The following is a 20,451-nucleotide window of genomic DNA, read 5'->3' on the forward strand; positions in this document are numbered from 1 at the left end:
ACACTAAGAAAACTAAGTCACCTTAATCATTGCATCACTTTCAACAGTATCTTGCTCATCCTCTTCAGATTGTATCTCTTCCACATTCAAGTCTTCATTCAGTTCTAAGGTCACCACAGATCCCGACTGCCTTTTAGATGTCTTGACAGAAGTAAGTGAATATGGAGTCAGATGTGCCTCCTTGTTGTAGGCACGTGTAAAAGCCGCTTTGACCTGTTAGGTTGGAAGGAAACACTATGAGCATCAGCCCTGTTCTGCTGCTCCCTAAGCCACGTCACTCACTCCAAAGCCACCCTCAGCAGCACTGAACACCTGCCAGCCAGGAGCAGCATTTTCAGCCTCAGTGTAGACACCCAATAGTAGTGTATGTTTAAGGCAGCAGTAGAGCAGGTTCTTTTCCCCTGAGCACTAGGCCTGGAATGGTTCAGACCTCACACCTGCCTCATTTGTAACAGGGACTTGAGCTTAAGCTCACCTTGTACCAACAAGAGTCCCAACCACTGAAGTCTGCTCCACATGGACCAGCCCCAAAGGGATACTGGGGGAGCACCACACAAAGTGCCCCCAGGTCTGGCAGTTCAGGGTAACTGGACTGCAGCAGACAAGCTGCAAGTCAACCCCTGAATTCAGGGCCTACACAGTAACAAATACGGTTGTATGTTGCTCCTCCCTTGCAGGGCAGTAGGAAAGGCAAAGCTGTGCAGGAAGATGATGCAGCTTACAGCCACAAGCCGGCATGGAGAAAGATACTGGCTTTACCTGTCCCTTCGTGTGACACTTCCATGTCCCCAAAGCCAACTCCTCGTGACCCTTCAGACCAGGAACATGACCACTGAACAAAGCACAGCCTGACCTGGTAGTATATTTGTCAGCTGATTTGCAAAGACTACCATGGTCTTCAATTAGTTGCAGTTAATGAAGTGATTCATTTGCAGCTACACCAACTTCAGTCTTTCAGCAGCACATACATACCATACCTATTATTTTAGGATTTCTTTTAAAAGGTATGTAAGGGAAAAAAATAGCCACCAGTGAATCTTACCTTAGGATCCAACATTGAAAAAGGACTGGGTTTGCCCCCCCATGTGCTTATTTCCATGATATTTTCAATATCTTCTTTCATCAGGCAGTAGGAGTCCATGAACTTTATAGCTTCCTGTACTCCATCTGCTCCAAAGTCTTTCAAGGGCTGGACAAGCGCATCCCGCAAATACGACAAATACTCCATATTCACTGTCCGCTTGCACGTCTGGGTTCTTTGTGAAATTGAAAGCAGTAAGTCAATCTGTACCGGAACCACTCACTTCTAAACACAAGCAGCCTGTAGGCAGAGCCTCAGCAAAGGGGTAACCAGCTGCTTACAAGTTAACTGCAAGTTGTTCTGTACCATTCCTTTTGCCATACCTGCATTAGGGATAACCCAATGCAAGGTATCCAAACAACATCCCTACCTGAGAAACAACAGCTTCAGGGGAAAAAACCAAAGTCACAGTTCCACTAACAATACTAGAAGTGTTTGCAGTCTGATTATTGTCCAGATTAAGTCCTAAGTGTCACCAGTAACACACAAGGGTATTCATAGAATAGACACCTATGGCTGTATGCAGCACAGCAAGGAATTAACAGTAGATAATGAGCTACATGAGAACTAAACATGTGTGACATTATTAACCAGAGGAGGAACACTAGTACTACCTGAGACTCATGTGCATTGCCAGTTCTTGAATGATACGATCATGTTTGCCTGTGGATGAAAATTTCCCCAGCCAGCTGGGAAAGACAGGAAACTGGGACATGTATCCTCTCATCAGCTCCCCAGGGAGAACACTTGCATAAATAGCCTGAAAAAGTAACACACAGCAAACTCACATCACAATGAATTAGTCTCACTGACACCACACATACTACCTTACTGGTCTGCAGGCAAAGGAGTAGTAAATACTATTCTATAGTGGAAACATCTTGTTTTAAAATAACTCCTTCTTGGCTGCTTGTGTCTGTTCAACCCTTTTTAGGTTACAGCTTCAGCTCTTGTACCATCCTATGTGTTACCACATTCTAAAATATCTGTGAAATGATCTGGGTTTTAAAAGCCATTAACAAATATTTTTAAAAGCCCATTCATTTCTCACTTTGGAGCGCAGACAGCCAAACAGCTGCCTGCACCCAAACAAGTGCCACAGTGTCCAGCAGATGGACATGGCAAAGGAGACATTTCCAAAGAACCACAACTACACACAGACTCAGGCACGTTCCTAAGCTGCTCATACTTTTTAGCACTGCATTAAGCAGGGGGGAGGACTAGATGACCTCAGAGGTCCCTTACAACTTCATCTACGATACATTCCCTGATGCCAGACATAATCCTTTAAGCACAAGTATCATCAGTGTTCCAGTGATCATTAAAAGAAGCACAGTGATGAAGCTTCAGTCCTCTGGGCTTTGGGAGAAATACTAGCCTGGTGAAAGGCTGGGAGAAGCAGCACATAAATCAAACCGAGTAGGCTTGTACTACACATCACAAGTCACAGGTGCCATGTGCTCCTGTGCTTCAGAAAGAAGATTCAAGCTTTTCAAATTTCCACAACATTTCATGATACAGTGTAGGTTCAACAATATGGATAAAGGAAACTGCTCTACTCACCAGCAGAACAGAATACTGCATGGTATACTGAAAAGTACACCAAAACATCCATTTCACAGGATCAGTCTTTTACACTGGACACCCATAAAGCACAGAAAATGAGTGTTAAGTGCTCACCTGTGTCGGAAGAAGATTCCAGTTTTGCTTACTACGAATCTGTTTGTCCACTATATCACCATCACATATGCTATCAGCTGCTCTACTCAAGAGCACCAAGTGCTTTTTCAGATCTCCTCTGGAAAAAAACAAAGTTGACTGTATTACAAAGCAAAAATACCCAGATCAGTTTTAGTCTAGTTTTACTCCCTGACACAAAGGCCTTTGTCAATTTAGGGTATGGAATAACTCACCCAGCAGCAGCTGGTTTCACATGTACATAGTTCTCTTGGACAAAGAGAGGTGCAAGGGAATAATCATGGAAGAAAAGATCCGATTTGTCTATAAGAGACATACGAGAAGCCTCCTCTCCAGCAGCAAAAACCTTCCGGACAACATCAAAAGGGCCCTACATAAATGATATTTCAATAAGTCAGTGGGTCGCAAGTCAACACAAACAATAAGACACAGCACAACGTCAACAAATTTACTGTAGTGATGGTACCCAATAATACCTGGACTCGTAAGTTCAATGTTCAGTATTTCCTTCCTAGTGTGTTACCATTTTTGAGAATTAAGTTTTACTTCTGATATTAAGGGAATTACAGGACTCAGGATGAGAAGGATGAGCTTCATAATTGCATCTTACATAAGAGACTGGTACATCAAAATATATTACAGAATCACAGAAATATAGTCGGTCCTGGATTAGCTGCTCTCTATTTGTGGCAAGTTTGACAGCTCCCTGCACTGGGCTTGTAAAGCCTAGTGATTGTATGGCAATATGACAGCAAAAGCCAATCCAGCATTTCACACTTACCAGTTTGATATCTTTTTTGGCTTTGCTGGCATCCGTTTTAGCCTCATCGTAAGTCAACGATTTATCTTTTGCACACCACATATTAAGATTATGTAAAACCTAAAGAAGAAAATTGACAATTTGGTAGCAAAAGAGCATTTAAAATGGAAGAACTGAGCAGCGAACAACCTAATCTCTCTATATAAAAATAGTAATACTGTTCAAATACTACCTTGAATTCAAGAACTTGTAAGTGACATGCTTTCTGAATGGACACTGATGCTGAATTGGCACTGACCTGTCTGATGTCCTGATTTGCTGCCAGGATTATCTCTTGCATAGCAGGTGGTGGAATTTTTAAACCTTCTTTAAATGCAATAGACATCATAGCACCCTGTAATACACACAATTGAGAAACTGTCACTAGAGAATTCTCGTGAATTCTTCCCCCTACAGAACACAGTGACGCGTCTATGAAAGTGTTATTTTTCTATTTTTTTAAAGGATGTATAATTCCAATTTTCTCCCATATAAGTAATCCCTTGTCATTGCTGTAACAAAAGAAGCACAAAAATAAAAATCTTTGGATATATTTAAAATGGATTTCTAAATCTGAAAGGCTTTAAGATACTTCATTCTTTGGGAGGAAAAACTCAAACAATCCATTTTCAAAAGCAGAGTTACTCACTGAGGTGATCCACTAAGTTTTAAGTGGTGTTTCCCATTCTGTATGAATTCTGCCCCATGAAGACAGAAGTTACTGATGGTAATTCAGCACAGCTCATATAGCCACAGCCTCTTTACCTTAATCTGTTCTAGACGAGGTCTCTGAAAACGAAGATCCAAACAGTAGTGGACCAAGGAACGCATTTTAGGATGGTTGCGATCATTACACATACAGATGATGGGTATTTTTGTGTGTTTAATCAAACCAATCAACTCCTGCGATTTAAATACATGACAACAATTGCATCAGATAACTCTGAGAATAAGGAAAAATTAAGTATCATACAAAGCAGCATTAGTCCCTGCTTTAAATCAAACCCTTAGCAGATGCAAGTCCATAAAACTGCCTACTGTAATCATGTTTCCACCCAGTGAAAGGCTGGCCCGTGGCTCCACTGGCTCTTCTATTCAGCTGCAATAAATCTGCTGTCTACCCGCTTCCACAGTCCACTTCCAGCAATCCTGTTTAGACCATTCTTCATGCAGCAGTTAATATCAGAGCTGATTCATCTGTCCAAAGGCCAGTGTGACCTGGCCCATGCCCAGAGGGCACACATCTTTCTGACTGCATCCTGCCACAAACAACGACGCAGCACAAGATACATCAACTCTTCCCTGTCCAAAGAGCTCACTGAGGCTTCAGCAACATTAGGCTGACCAGAACAAGCTTCGCCTGCTCTAATGAAACTGAAATGCAGTTCAATTTCATATTCCTGCATGCGAACATTTAGATCTGAGCTAAAGATCTGTACATGCTTTATTGTCAATAGTATTGCATGCAACCACAGAAAAATCTCCGGAAGCTAACACTGCGCCTGCTAAGGAGAACAAGGAATAACACTGCCTATGCCATATTACTTATTCAGAGTTACTGCCCGTTAAAGAAAGCAATGGTCCCAGTCAGATTACAAACCTCCCACTGCAGGTACATGTCACTGAAGATAAGCTCATCTGTCCAGGAATAAGCACCTAAAGTGCACACACCTGAGCTCATCACTCCAGGTTTCTTTTACAGACATGTATTTTTCCCCCTCTACCAATGCATAGTTCTTCTTTACACTAAGACAGACTTCTGAAATAGGTCGGATAAACTGTACTCTACAGAGACTTTCTATGGAGCATGGGCTGAGGAGAACAGACTGGCTTAAGTATTTTGTGCTGTACATGGTATGCACTCTTGGCGATGGCATCAGCTAATAACTACAGTAGTTTCACCTGAATCCCTCCTCTGTCTTCATTGCCTGCCATACCATCCACTTCATCCATGATCAACACATGTTTCCCGCTAACTGATGAGGATGTGCCTGAAAATGAATATGGACAAGAAAATGAGATGGGAATAGAACAGGGTCTTGCTCAGAGTTTTACCCAATGCTTTAGAGGTTAGGTAAGCCCATCCTAGACAATTGAGGGGATGGTGAACCTCTTGCTCTGCCACTTGATCACATGAATCTATGTTCACAGAACAAAACTGACTACAGCCTCATATCATCTTTGAGAAACAAGTCCCATGCAACAGAGGAGTAACTGCAGAGTTCTTGAGTAGTTTTTGTGCAGATTAACAACTGATTCTACTAAGAGCAGGATTTAATTCCAAGAATTGAAGATTAAATAAACCAGCTTACTAAATTAAGCCATCTCTAATAGAGCTGGATCCCTCCATCTGATTAGCAAGTTAAAATCTTAATACCGTTGTATAACAAGGAAACTCCGTCCCTCCTGTAACCAGACTCTTAAAACAACAAAAATCCTCATTCAAACAACAGACATACCAGAACAGAAGTCTTTGATGCTGGTGTTGTCAAGTGATTCAGCAACTACTTCCTTGAGACTGTTCTTACTGCGAGTGTCACTGGCATTCAGCTCCACATAGCTATAGCCCAGCTCCTAGTCCAAACACACAAAAGGTGAGAATACAGATCAGTGCAAGAGCATATAATTAGAAATGGATTTCAGAGTTCCAGAAGACAGCTTTTACAATATCACTTTCACATAGAATTTGTAGCTTTGATTCCTTTTCTCCCCTTACACTCCTTTTCTCTCACACTCCAGAAATATTTATAACCAGACACGGAACAAAAAAAAAAGAACGGGAGGGCAGGCGGAAGAGAAGGAAAGAAAAAAAAAATTAGAAGAAAAATTTAAAACCAACAAAAAACATAAGTAGCACAGATTTATTTCTAAAGGATCAACTGAACTGCCACCAGGGACGGAAACAGAACTATGAGCCAAGGCTGGCTAAGCTCCATGGTATTTCCAGCTGCATATCAAAGTCTCATGCACAGAGAGTTAGGACAAGAAACATGCCACATCCCTCTGAAAGCTGAAGGAAAGAGAAGCGTTGAAGTATTTAAGTTAGGAAACACACAGCTCCCCCAGCAGTTCTAACACTTCAGAACAGGGCTGGGCTGCATGTCAGTCCCTGAATTTAACCCAGCTGCTCCTTGCCCAGCAGACCCCCCCACCGCACCAGGGCACAGGAGGGAGCCGTGCACAGCTTTGTTTCGCAGCTTCAACAACCTGAGTTTTTTGGCTTCTACTGTGGAACACAGTGAAATGCTCTGCAGAAAACTGAAGCAGCTGTGAGCAAGCTTGGTTGGAAATCAGAAGCAGACAAAATGATGCCAGTGCAGAAATGAACCCAAGTCAGCACACCAGCTTTTCTGCAGGTCTGGGTTTGGCTGCAGCACCAGCTTGTTAGTGCAAAGCTCTAAGGCAGGGGGAATGGGAGGGGACTGGGAGTTACTCTGTGCCACTCAATACTGAGATAAGTAGTCATTCCTCCTCAGCACAAAGATCAGCGAGCTGACAACAGCTCTCAACTCTTCCAAGCTGGTAGTATCACATTCTAGGAAAGTTCTTGAAAGTTAAAGAAGAACAAAAATCATCTGTAACTTGCTACAACAGCACAAAGTTCCCAGCTGACTCTCATGACACAGTTAGTGGAACACTGTTTCAGGTAAGTTCGGAAAAACTAATTTCTAAGTTCAGATTTAGAAATGGACGCATAGTCCTGCCAACTTCTCTCAGACTAAAGCGATATTTGAATTTCAAATGAGCCTGGGAAAAACATATTTGTTAGATATATTAAAAAACGTGACCAAGCCTGTCACAGAAGCTTTCAAAAAGCTTGCCAGAATTCAACTACTAAATTTAGTGCAAATGTTCTCTGACTTCTTGAACTAGTGTTAAACACTCATGATTTTTGAAAATAACTTCCAATTGCTGAACATACTGCAATATACTTCCTCTCAACATGACAGAAAGAAACAGACACCCATTGCTATATTCTTGCTCAAGACCTGATCAAGGTCTCAAACATCCACATATTCTCCCCTGTAACCCTGTTCAGAGCAGGTGGGATTGGCCAGGAGCAGACCCTGGTAACCGAGGGGATACACACCTGCACCCATAGAATCACAGAATCATTTTGGTTGGAAGAGACCCTCAGGATCATTGACTCCAACCATAACCAAACTCTTTTGCACTAAACCACGTTCCTAAAAACCTCATCTAAACACTTTTTAAACACCTCCATGGATGGCAACTCAGCCACTTCCCTGGGCAGCCTGTTCCAACACCTGACAACCCTTTCCGTTAATTTTTTTTCCTAATATCCAATCTCAGCCTCCCCTGGCACAACTTGAGGCCATTTCTTCTTGTCCTATCACTTGCTACTTGGGAGAAGAGACCAACACCCTCCATGCTACAACCTCTTTCCAGATACAGCATCAATGTGTAACAAATGGTGCTGGAACTCACCTTACAAACCAAAGAAGCTGTAGTAGTTTTACCAACTCCAGGTGGACCAGAAAGTAGCGCTGCTTTAAAACCAGTACCATCATCTTTGCCTCCAGTTTTGTTGGTCTTTGCTATAAAAGAAGATTCCAGGTTTTACCTAGGTATGTATTACAAAACAAACTGCATACTTCATGTAAATCTTTAAAGACATCAAGCATGACTGGAGTTTTTCCTCATTTAAGGATTAATAGGAAAAATACATACACATCTGCATCCTAGCCATTTGGGGAACTATCTTAGTTTAAGACTTGCAGTGATTCTAAACTGAAAATACCAAAAGCACTATTTATGTAAACCAACTATTTCTGCAATTTTCTCACAACCACACTGCAAGAAAAAAACAACAAACCAAAACACTACACACACCACATGGAAAAACCTCACTACCCACTAGAACAGCAGTAAAGCTTAAGCACTGTTTTAATCACAGAAAAAACTGTCCACAGGACAACACACTACACACGACAGGGGCTGCTTGTCAGGCAGAACCAGGACCTTATTGATCCATCTCTTCCCCATGCATGATGCTGTCCTGTATTTTCACCATGTGTACTAACAGGTTAACACTGGGCAATATTTCGCTTGGTAGAGGAAGAATTCACTAGGCTGAATATGAGGCCATTTCTATATACATACTGATAGGTCGTTCTGGTTTCTTTTGGAAAAAACAAAACCAAAAAAACCCAACAAACACCATAACCAAAACCACCAAACAACAAACCACATTTTAAAAAATATCACAAGGTTTAAAAAAATATCCTCAGACACAGTTTGTTTTTCTGGCCTGGGGGGCGGTGGGAAAAGGGGCAGTGAGGAAGGCGCTGGTAAGTGAACAACTGCTTAAAACCAACCAAACACCCACACACACTCAGGCTCAACCAGGGCTACAAAAAAATGCATCTGACTTCAGCCTCATGCCTGTTCTAGAGTTGCTCCACTATCTCAATGTTCCTTATTAGTCAAGGGAACCAAGCAGTGTAATTGGCATGGCAGAACAAGAGAGAAGTTAACTGCGCTGGTCACCTTGTCCATCTCCCAAGGCATTCCTGTGCCAGTTTCGGAGCCACCGGAGCAGTTTATTGGCACAGCTTTGCTCACCCTGCTGTCCAATTATTGCCTTGAGAGTTACAGGCTTGTATTTATCTACCCATAACAATTTCTCTGTTCCATCTTCCTTAATCTCAGAAACCAAGTTCCCCTGAGGTTCTGGGGCTTCTTTCTTCTCTACAGTTTGCCGTTTAAAGTCCATAAGTTTTCGAACAGCTTCCTTCTTAACAGGTTTGACAGCATCTCTTTTTTCAGGAGTAGACTTATGTTTTTTATTATCAGCTTCGCTTTTGAAGGGGCTCAAATTCCTTTTTCCAGCTTCAGCTTTCTGTGGTGTCCTTTTAGGTCTCGACTCTGCTTTCTTTCCCTTAGGAAAATAAAGGTAAGAAAGTTAAAGGGAAATACTCTCCCCCCACCCCCCCAAAAAAAATGAAAGCACAAACATTCAGTAAATAAAACAGTTGTCTTTGAACACATGTGCAGAAGTGCTTAAAAAGTAACAAAGCTTATGTATTGATAAAAAGCCTTCAAGAGCAGATAAAGAAATATTCCTCTCTGAAAAATAAACCCTTGTTAACACAATGCCACATGGTTCCACAGCACAACCCACAAAAGAGGCAGGAAATGTTCTGGTCATCTCAAGAGCCTTACTCTGAGCCTGATGCATCATTAATAAAATAATGCAAACTGATGACTGTCAGGTTGGAACAGATGGGCCATAAGACACCCTTGAAACTGAAGCACAGTTCTCACAAAACACCACTGCCAAGCTCCAACACCAAAAAAAGTTAACCCTAGGAACACATGCCTAAAAGGTGGAAGCACAGGGAATAACCCTGTTTCTAAAATCAGGGATGCTCCTCTCAAGCACACACTTTTTTAAAAGAAGTACAGTTATTAAATAATAAAACAAAAGAACCCACACCCCATACACACACACCCCTTAATCCCCCCCTCCAAAAACACAACCCACCCAAAGAAACCCCATAATTCCAGAAAGTATTCAACCCAAAACAATTCAAAGGGAGTGAAAATAATTGCCTTGTAAGCTTAGAGTTGCTTCTCCTTAGGACACCAATATCTTTGCATGCAACAGTTCATGTCTAGCCACACCATAAGTACCAAAGCTAGATCTATACTCAGTGCACAACATGCTAGAGCTAATGGAATTTTATTAACATTTTATCAGCAACTACAGACTCAATTTAAATGTGCATAAAAAAAACTGTTACTGTTTTAACACTATTCCCTGAAAAAATTACCTCAAAGCTTAAAATTGAAATCATCTAAGGAGATACAATTACCCCCTCAGTCGGATACCTAAAATTCAGAGTAATAGAGTATAACAAAGGTGGGGGGGGAAAAATGTTACAGCTCCCAAGTAGAAGCCTAAAACACAAATATAAAATTTTCATTTTCAATACTTTTAACCCAGAAGGTCGAACTAACAATTGTAGGGTATTGTTATTGGAACAGAAGCCCAAAACTCATTTCAATGAAAAAGAAACTAAACATTAAGAAAAACAAAACAAAACGCACCACCACACACAACCAACCCCTAAATTTATTGTAAACAAACCTCTGTTTCAGCTGCCAGCTCATACTTGGACTTTTTGCCTGGCATAGTTCGAATAAGATCAAACAGGCCATCCTCATCAATAACTTTCGTCCCTAAAGTCGATGCCTGGAGCCAAAGAAAGAATTAAAAAGTCAAATAAAGTACAGAGTTACATAAGTCACTTCAAAGTGCTTTCCAGTAGATACTAGGTTCAGGAACACAGCAACAAGAGGTTTATATATATGTAAGCACACACACACACACACACACACATATATATATATATATAAAATGAAAACAAAACAAAGCCCTAAATCATCAGTCAACTTTTCCTTTTGAACAAGCAGCTTATTTGTAGTACTTTCTCCTTTTGGCAGAGATACTGAAAAATCAACGCATTTAGACGTGAACAATTCAGTTTTGCCCAGGCCCAGGAACACTCACCTTCTCACACTTGGACTGGCCACAGTCTCGCCCCATAACCAGATAGTTTGTCTTCTTGCTGACATTGCCAGTTACTTTTCCTCCGTAACGTTCAATCAGGGACTTGGCCTCATCTCTTTCAATACACTCCAGAACACCAGTAATTACGAATGTCAGGCCTTCCAAGCAATTTTCAGCTCCCTGAGGACCAGAGCATTGCAGGAAATGCCATTACCTGATGCAATTCTACCAAATACCTGTTTCACCCTAAACTTTTTAACCCCCTACCCTGTCAAGTAGTCTATGGAACATGAAAAAAATCAGCCTGTGCTACCTAGCTAAGAGATCTAAAAGTTCAAAACCCATTAAAAGGAATAGCTACCAACAGAACTTCACACATTGTTCACTTGACCAATCACACTGATAACCCTGTGCTTCTGGTATAGCACATCAGTCAAATGAGTGACACAACCTTCAACTTTAAGACCAGAAACTGTTTTTCATCATTATGACTTCATAAACCAAGTACTGAATTTATTAGTACAGGCCCTTCCATTTAGTCACTACTTTGCATTACAATTCAACTTTTTCCAATACAAACTTGCTATTTGAAAACAAATACCAGTTTTTCCATAGTACAGTTGATACTTGTTAGATCACTTGCAACGGTAAGTCTATGACATGCTCCATTTCTACACACAGAATTCTGCTGCAGCCAAACTTACCTGAGGTATCTCTTTGGAACCCAGTGCTTTTGGACCCTCGCGATTAAGAAAGCTTCGGTAGGCTTGATAATTGTTTCGCTTCTTCTCAGAGTCCTCAGGACTTACAGACTTGGGCAGGAGGGAAAAAAATAACACACATATTATATACATTAAAACAACAAAATATACTCAAGCATGACAGTTTAAGACTTTTTATGCACCAAAGGAAAAGCTCTAATACTTGTTTTTAACCTATTGACGTGCAACAGTGAAGCCTGTTCTGGTTCTGGTGCTTATGCTTTGAGGTATTTTTTTGTTGTTCTTTTTCAAAGACTTCAAAAACTCACCTGAGAGCTTAAAAAAGTACTTGCCCATTGTTTATTGTGAAGTTTCTGTAGATCCCTCTGTATTCCACATATACATGCTAACTTAATTGATAAATTGTTGTTTAAATTCACATCCTATTTTATTCCAGAACTATAATCAAGTATAGAAGAGATCTACACTTACATAAAGTCTGCTTTGTAGTATGTCTACTTTAAGAGACATTTAAGCTTTCTAATCAGTAAGCTATTTTAAACTCATCCTCAAAAAGGGTCTCCCTCCCAATCACAACTGTTATTTAAGCATCGAATTCAGGTATTTTATACCTTCAAATTAAAAAGTACTAAGTTACAAGTGACACAAACAATAATAAATGAAAACTCTTTTCCTGCAAACTCCACTAAGCCGACTAAAATAATTTTGATAGTTCCTACCTCAGCCTTCTTGGGAGAAATTTTCTCCTTCTTTGGTGTTGTCTTCTGTTGTTTCCCTGAAGCAGTTTTTTCTCTTGATACTGAAGTATGAGCAGCTCTTTCCTTTTCAGCAATCTCTTCTTTTTGTTTCAGAGACACAAGCTTAGAGCTAGGTTTCAAAGGTAAGGTCTTATCTGTCAACTCTCTTACTATTTTACCACCAGATGACTGTGGGGATAATCGAGACCCTTTTAAATGATCAGATTCCGTTTGCTGCTTTGCAGTGTAATTCATTGCTTCGTCCGCTAAGTTTGTTGTTTTCACTTCAAAGGAGGCAGAGGGAAGACAGCACATTCAGAATGTATCCCATTAATATTATATATTGGTGAAACATTTTCTGTATTCCATGTCCTACCTCTTTCCGACTGCTTATATCCTTCTGCCACTTTAGGACTGCTCTTGATGCTCGACACTGATTGCTCTCCTCCTGAATCTTTCCGAGCCTAAATAAACAAACAATGCCAATGTGAGAGATGCACATCCCAAGCTACCATTGAGTCCAGACCTCCAAGCTTTCCTGCTATTAGGTACAGACTGAATGACATCTACCAAAGCTGATCTACCATCTACCACAAGTCAGAATATAGTCCCTGTCAAAGGCAGGCAGGTGAGCAAACACTGCACTCAGCCATGCACATATTCAGTCTTTAAGTCCAAGGCCAGACAGACTTCCAGGTTAGTCAATTTTGACCCAGACTGATTTACTGATTAGCCTAGAAGTACTAACACTTGCTATATTCATATCAGCAATCCTAAATTCCAAGAGCCTTGATGTACAACACGAAGTATTTTACTGTGCCTTACACCACAATCTACAAGAACTGGGAAGACTCCCACTGCTAGGGTTAGTCCCAAAACTCTCAAGATGCCTGCCTGCCCCTTCTCTCAGAGCAAGGAGAGTATTCTCTTCCATGATCTGGTCCTCCTGAAACAGTAGAGCTACAGCTGATCTAAAGCATGACTCTTCAGCAACACACATCACTCAATTAGAACTAGAGCTTGAAGTCCCATTTCAACAGAAATAGCACAAAGATATGACTGTGTCTGATGAGGAAGGACACCATACCTACTGAGTTAGGAAAATCCGGAAGGAAATTATGAAAAGTATCTCATTTTCATGCAAAAACTTTTTTTGCTGCTTTTACTGTATTTGTGTGGAAGTCTCAAAACAAAGGTTAGGTGTCTAAATAAGAACACTCCCAGCAATGCAATTTCTAAAGACTAAAGTTTAAAAATACTTCAACCTTTTTCTTCTGCGGTGTTTCATCCAACATGGCCAAAGTTTTAGCAAATTCTTCATCTTCATGCAGCTGCCTCTCCAGCTGAAAGAAAAAAAAAAAGCAGGGGAAGAGAGAGGAAACAAAAATTATTTTTATGCTGATGTCTGACAAGTTTTAATTCTACTCTTTTTTTTTTTTAATTCTACTTGCTGTTCAGGACAAAAAGTTTATCTAACATAGGACAGCACATAGCTGGAAAAAGTGCATGCTACCAGAGGCAAATAAACTTCTGAAAACAGCACTGAAGAATTACTTGTTTCCCCCAAAAAGAGAACTGAGGTCTAGTGAGAAAAGTAGAGGTTGGCTTTGTTGCACTAGAAACATTAATAAGCCTACATAATCTGTTTTCAAATAGATTTTCTGTCCTTCATATTTTTTTATTGTTGTGTATCCTTTTCATTTATTAGACAACAAAAACTTGAAGGCAGGATCTCACAACCACCAGCTTGAACTGAGATACAACCTATTGGCTTTAGGAAACTTCCAAAAACAGTCCCAGAAGACAAAGAGGAACACCACCTGTTAGGCACTATGATGTCTCAATAATGCGTGTTTTATTCTTGCTTACTGCTAGCAACATATTATATGAAAAAAATTCTGGCAGTTTCAGAGAACTTAGCTACTGGCCTTAGCCCAGCTCTTGTTGCCAGGAGCTCAGTTTACTTTATGGAAACAAATATACTTTAACTTTTTAATACTTCTACTTACAGAACTGATCTTCTTTGACAGAAGAATCAGCAAGAACAAATACTACACACAGAAGTTATTAATTGCAAAAAACAAACAAATAAACAAGAACAAAACAAAACAGCCTAGTTGGTTTCATTCTTGTTTCACATAGCAAATTAATGTGACATTTACAGCAATAAGTGATTATCAGTTTAGCTTTCCTATCCAATAGAGCCCTTTTGAGAAAACTGTTTCTACTCCCAAATAGTGTACACTGTTGCCAATCAAGATTGACCATTGTTTTGACAAAACAACAAAAATCCTCTCATAACTGTATTGAAATGCAACATGTCATGCTAAAAGATTCAAACAGAAGACTTTATAAAACCAATATGCCACAGACATTATTTTTCACATGCCCATAATGATGACATGCATCTATCTTCCCTGTGTACAGTGCAAAAGTAGAAGGGCAGCAATTACCAAAGACAAACCAGACTGAGGCAGAGATACATCCAAATTAAAGTACACTCCTTTGACAATACTTAGAGACAATGACAGAATTATCTATAAGATCAGTTCAGAAGAAAGACACCACCTCATTTTTCCTGACAGGTTATTTAACTTTCTAATAGATTCAAGCCAGTTCCATCACACCTCTGTAGTGGTCAAGGGTAAAACTAAGTTTTGTATGTACGATCTACCTATTTCAAATGACACTCAGTATTACCAGTATATGGGAAATGAATTGATTTTCCCCAAAGCAAGTATGTATGACAAGTAGACCTTTCCCTCATATCAGCACTGATTTAAGTGGAAAAGTTTAAGCCACACATGTAAGGATCATTCACATTTCTCTCAAGCACAACAAAACTCAGACAACAAGTCAACCAATCATGGACGGCTGTGGCTTTTAAATTTTTCGCTCCAGGGGAGAGGAAAAAAAATAAACAAACCACCCACAACACATACAAAACAAACCACAACACACTCAAAAAAACCCCAAAACACAAGGAAGCAGAAAGTGCATTCTGTGTGAACAGCAAGATTATTATAGACATACCAACTGCACAGGAAGAGAAAGACTGAATAGACAGAAAAGTGAGATGTTGTTTCTATAACTGAAATAATGCCCATAAAAATAACTGTGTGACTATGTACGTATGTGCAAGAGTTAAGTATACAGATTAATTTTATTAACACTTATTTACAGCATATGTAGAAAGTTCATCTTAATTTCTTAAGGAAAAAAAAATTTAAGCTAAACAAACTGCTCTTGGCATAAAACAGCAAATTTATAGAGCTTTTACCTCTGAATCTTCTTCAAGCTGCAGTTGCCTAGCAATGGCCTCATCATCTGCGGTGCTGTCTCTGCTTTGTGAAAGCTGTATTTAAAAAAAAAAGACCAACAGTTCAGTTTCCCCAGTAGTTTGTAACTTATAATTAAATCTGTGTGGATTTATTTTGTACACTTCTAGGAAAGAACTGGAAATGATACATGCAGCATTTTATTCCTAGCTTTCTAACCTAAACACTGTTAAACAAGGCTGTTTTCAAGAAAATTTACTATTCAGAACAAAACCAAGCTATAAGTATCTCATTTCTTCAAGCAATGCTGAGCATCTCTGAAGCAATCGCAGTTGGCCAGCTTGAAAGAGAAATCCACAACTAAATTATGAGGTTTTAATTTCCTCCATCATTTATTTGGTGCTTTGTTATTCCATGAATATAGTGTCCCATAAAGCTTGGACAAAAAAAAAAATCCCACACAACACACAACTCCTTCCTCTCCCTCCTGCCCTCCCCCTCAACTATAAGCTATGCCATCCACTCAAGAATCCCAGAAAACTACTTAATTTTAAGAAAAGTCACTTCAGAAGACACAAGAGAGAAAATACTACTTTCAACTTTGTGCCATCTTCTCAAACATGGAAATGCTACCCTAAAATGGTATTTGAGGACTTGATATTCCTGCACATAGCATCAGAACTGAATTTATACTTGAGGGGTTATTAAAAATTAACATTAAGTAGGACAAGCAGTTAACTGCCACCTTGCAGTCATTAAACTGGCCATTTTGATCTGCTGTCAGACACATGAGCATCCAAAAGAACATCATCAGTACTCACTTCTTTCCTTTTACTTGCTACCAGTTTCTTTTCCGATCGTTGGACGCTACTTGTCCCAAAGTAATCAAGTGCTGAGGTGGGAGTCTGTTTCACTGGAGTTAATGGCTTGTTTTTAGCTTGAGGTTTTACATCCTCCTTTTTCACTGTTGCTGTTCCTGGACAACTGGTCGCTGATGTCCCATTCTCCTTCGGTTTCAGGGAAATTCTTTTATTGACAAAGTCATCTTCTTCATCTAAACACAAAGAGTATTCTATTATTTCTGGAATTTAAGTTCTTATAATGAAACAGAAGACATCAACTCAGATCCTAAGAAAACATTACAGGCATTTAGAAGTTATTTGAAAAAAGGCTGAGTTGCATAACACATAGTATTTAGCATCTGCAACAGCATTGCTCAAGTCTCAATAGATTGAGTACTGACATAAAGATGCATAAAATTTGTTACTTGTGTTCACACATTACTTCTCATTTAGAGAGGTTTGAAAAGAATGTCATCCCTTCTTACATAGGGAAGATGATAAACACAAAATCTAGGTCACCGAAATTGAAACCCTCTTCTTAATTAATGCTACATCAAATTCAACAGCAGCACATAAAATGTGAAGTACAAAGCTACATGTATTTTATTACTTCATAGGATTCATTAACCGGGCAGCTTTGCAGACTTGCATATTCTGAAGAAGGTCTCAATATTACACCAGGGGAAATATTAGAACATTGTATTTACAAAAGGTTTACTGAATAAGCTTACCAGTTATTTGTAAACTACCACTGCTCACAGCTTATGGATGCTTTAGCAGAAACACTTTAACACCATTTTTTACCTTTTCCCTTTTAGTCAGAGATTCTGTGAGCTGTTGTACATCCCCCATATTTCTGCACTTAAACATACTCTCCTTCCAGTACAGTCAAAATCATCTCAAAGAAATCCAGCCATTTCAAGGAACACAGAAATCAGACAACAGCTCAGCATACAAAATAGATTTTTCAATTTAAAAGCAGAAGGAAAAAGGCATAAACACTACTGCCCACATACTGCTAAACAAAAACTCCACCTTTCCTTTTAGGACTCTTCTGTAATAGCCAGGAAATGGGCTTCCCAGCAACGAAAAAGAGAAAGAAGGTTTGACTGCCATTTATTCATTCTGCACCCAAACTCTGCACATAGTCAATCAACCAACAAAAGATTACCAAGGACTTCAAAGAGTCTTGTGTCATGTCTTGAATTTTTACTGACAGTTACACAAATGAAACCCTATCACCAAAGTATACAAAACCCTACAGATATCATTGCCAAATGATTAGATTAATATGACAGCACAGAAACAAACATCACTGGGCAAACTCTCAATTAGTGATAAAAGCACTTTTTGGTGAAATCTTTTAAAAGCCTCAAAACGTGCAAAGGCTAAGAAGCAAACTGCAAGAAAATCCCTAAAATGAACATTAGACACAGAAAGAATGAAGTGCAAAGACTTGAGAGGAACAGAAACAGAGGCTGTCTCATTTGCATGCCTCTAACTGAAGGCTGGTTTTACTTTTCTCAAAACAGAGATATTTCAGACACTCCCCTCAACATATGAAACACAGAACGTTCCAAACATCTGGTTTATAACTGAACTTAAATTGACAGTATTATTTAAAAAAAAACATTTTCCAGTCATGTCTAATTTAAGCCCCCATATTTCTTTTCATACAAGTTTCTTTATCACTTCCTAAGTTTAGATGATGTTATGTGTCACCTGTAATTTTTGTTATGTACTAGATAGAGGGATTTTTTTGTTTTGCCTTTTCTCAATATATGATAACAACAAGAGTGGTTTAGGCATCAGCTGGAACTTTCTAGCGCTGAGCACTCTCTGAACAGGATATAACCAGCACAAAGAGGGATTCTGACTATTCCTGGGAGAGCAAGTTCAGAGAGAGAAAAATAAAACAGAGATACATCTGTAAGAGAGAAAAATCAGTTCAGCAGTTAAAACAAGAATGCCTAAAGATAAACATTTATCTAAAAGAAATTGGCATTTTAGCCAATTCAATTCACAAAGCAATATACGGAAGAGAAAATTCAAGCCCAAGTCCCCCAGTTGACAGCAGCGATCTTTACTATTCTCAACACGATACACTTTCCCTAGGCAGCAGTAAATCTCTTACTGCCATTTAGCTCAGTTTAACAAACCATTGCATATCTGGGAGATTTGGACACTAGATGCTTTAGGCTCCCAATTTACAATAGTTTGAGGTCTGAGTAGGAGACTGCTTATCTCAAACTTAATTTCAGCAATATTTTTGCTTCTTTTAAATGTTAGAGTTTAACAAAAAAATATATCTGCAGGAGTAAAATGTACCTATTGCTAAAAATCAACAGTTAATGCAGATGTAATTACACTTATTTATCTCAGGAAGAAGACAAGAATCCTGTTCTGTCCCTCCACTCCCAACTTTTCTTAAGCTAAGGAGACTGTTCCATGCTGGAAAAGAATCTTTACTTATCACTACTGTTATCAGAAGATTTGGATGCAATATTGATTTTTTTCATTATTCACTCGCAACCATTTAAATAACAACAGGACATTGCTTTCTCTCAAGTAGAAAGAAGCAGAGTAAACATAATTAGCTTTTAATTAAAAAAGATGCAGAGTTGAGTCATTTATGATGCCAGTGCTAAGTATTACCAATAAATAGAGCTTTGCTTTAATTAGGTCCTTCCTAGAAACAACAGCATGAGAAGCATTTATTGACTGCAGGCGGTAGCTGAAGGACAAGAGACTCTCAGCACTTATGAACCGTTGTCTACAGATTAAATACAGAAAAGGCAGAATGAGAATATGAAAGTGGTCATTACGAAACAAAACCACCCGGCTCTGTTAAGTGGGTTTCAAAAGATGCTTTAGGGGACAGATGCTCAGGCTACAGTTTCATCCTGGGTTCAGGAAATTCATAAGCACAAATTTGCCTGATCTCCAGGCACCGCCCTTGTTTCCAGTCCTAAGAGTATCAACCTTTTCTGTAAAACCTTAACGCTTCTTCCTTGAACAAACTGCTCAGGCATGCCTACTGCCCCAGCAGTGACAGCAAAGTTCATCAGCTGTACACTCGCAGTTTCCTTACAGGCACAAAAGTGACTTCATTTACAACTTAAACAGCAAGACAGTCCTAGTATCGCTGCTGGACTATTCAGGTCAGCGTGTCTCAACACATGACCTGTAAAAGAGAGGCATTCTCACTCATACAAGCAAGCCAATAATTAGTGGGAAAATAAAGGTGACAATTCTCATTTTAGCTTATAAAAATTGTAGTCTAATTGCATTCTTATAGCAATTGCTAGGTGAGCACTTGAGACAGTCTCACATGGGGGCGTGGACTTCAGAGTAAGAAACAGGAATCAGTTCTACTATCAACTAGATAAAGCATATGTTGCAAAAAAAAAACATTGTATAAAAGAACAGGACTATTCCAAGAACAGTTTTTCCTGTTTACATCAACAAATTTTGTGTGTGTGCGCTATACCATGAAAAAAATATCCTAAGCATACACATTCGGGTTTCTTTTCAGGGTTAGCTCTGAATAACAAACACGAGTCAAGACCACATATTCTACTCGAGTTCTCTGGAAATCAAGCAGATGTGTCAAAGAGAAAGCTAATCATGTGATTAATGGAACAGACAGGCATGACAACCAGGAGATTGCTCTTAATTATTTTAAATGCAAACACTTACACGTGAAGCAGGAACCTATTATGCCAGGTAACACACAAGGACAAACTCCCCTAGCAAC

The 20,451-nt window shown here is 39.5% G+C and overlaps 1 protein-coding gene across 1 annotated transcript in view; it reads right to left on the reverse strand.

Annotated features, from left to right (window-relative positions):
* The window catches only part of RFC1 (replication factor C subunit 1), a 43,024-nt gene that overhangs the window by 3,942 nt on the left and 18,631 nt on the right, over positions 1-20,451 (reverse strand). Inside the window, exons 5-24 of the mRNA XM_065062618.1 lie at positions 16,674-16,906; positions 15,855-15,929; positions 13,840-13,917; positions 12,951-13,038; positions 12,557-12,858; positions 11,820-11,927; positions 11,116-11,295; positions 10,693-10,797; positions 9,090-9,480; positions 8,028-8,137; positions 6,038-6,152; positions 5,481-5,569; positions 4,344-4,481; positions 3,838-3,933; positions 3,561-3,659; positions 2,995-3,149; positions 2,762-2,879; positions 1,696-1,841; positions 1,043-1,256; positions 22-213 (exon numbers count right to left, since the gene is read on the reverse strand). Coding sequence (XP_064918690.1) covers positions 22-213; positions 1,043-1,256; positions 1,696-1,841; positions 2,762-2,879; positions 2,995-3,149; positions 3,561-3,659; positions 3,838-3,933; positions 4,344-4,481; positions 5,481-5,569; positions 6,038-6,152; positions 8,028-8,137; positions 9,090-9,480; positions 10,693-10,797; positions 11,116-11,295; positions 11,820-11,927; positions 12,557-12,858; positions 12,951-13,038; positions 13,840-13,917; positions 15,855-15,929; positions 16,674-16,906 — 3,032 coding nt within the window. The remainder of the gene's footprint in view (positions 1-21; positions 214-1,042; positions 1,257-1,695; positions 1,842-2,761; positions 2,880-2,994; positions 3,150-3,560; positions 3,660-3,837; positions 3,934-4,343; positions 4,482-5,480; positions 5,570-6,037; positions 6,153-8,027; positions 8,138-9,089; positions 9,481-10,692; positions 10,798-11,115; positions 11,296-11,819; positions 11,928-12,556; positions 12,859-12,950; positions 13,039-13,839; positions 13,918-15,854; positions 15,930-16,673; positions 16,907-20,451) is intronic.

Source organism: Columba livia, chromosome 4 (assembly GCF_036013475.1).
Source record: "Columba livia isolate bColLiv1 breed racing homer chromosome 4, bColLiv1.pat.W.v2, whole genome shotgun sequence".
Taxonomy (NCBI): domain Eukaryota; kingdom Metazoa; phylum Chordata; class Aves; order Columbiformes; family Columbidae; genus Columba; species Columba livia.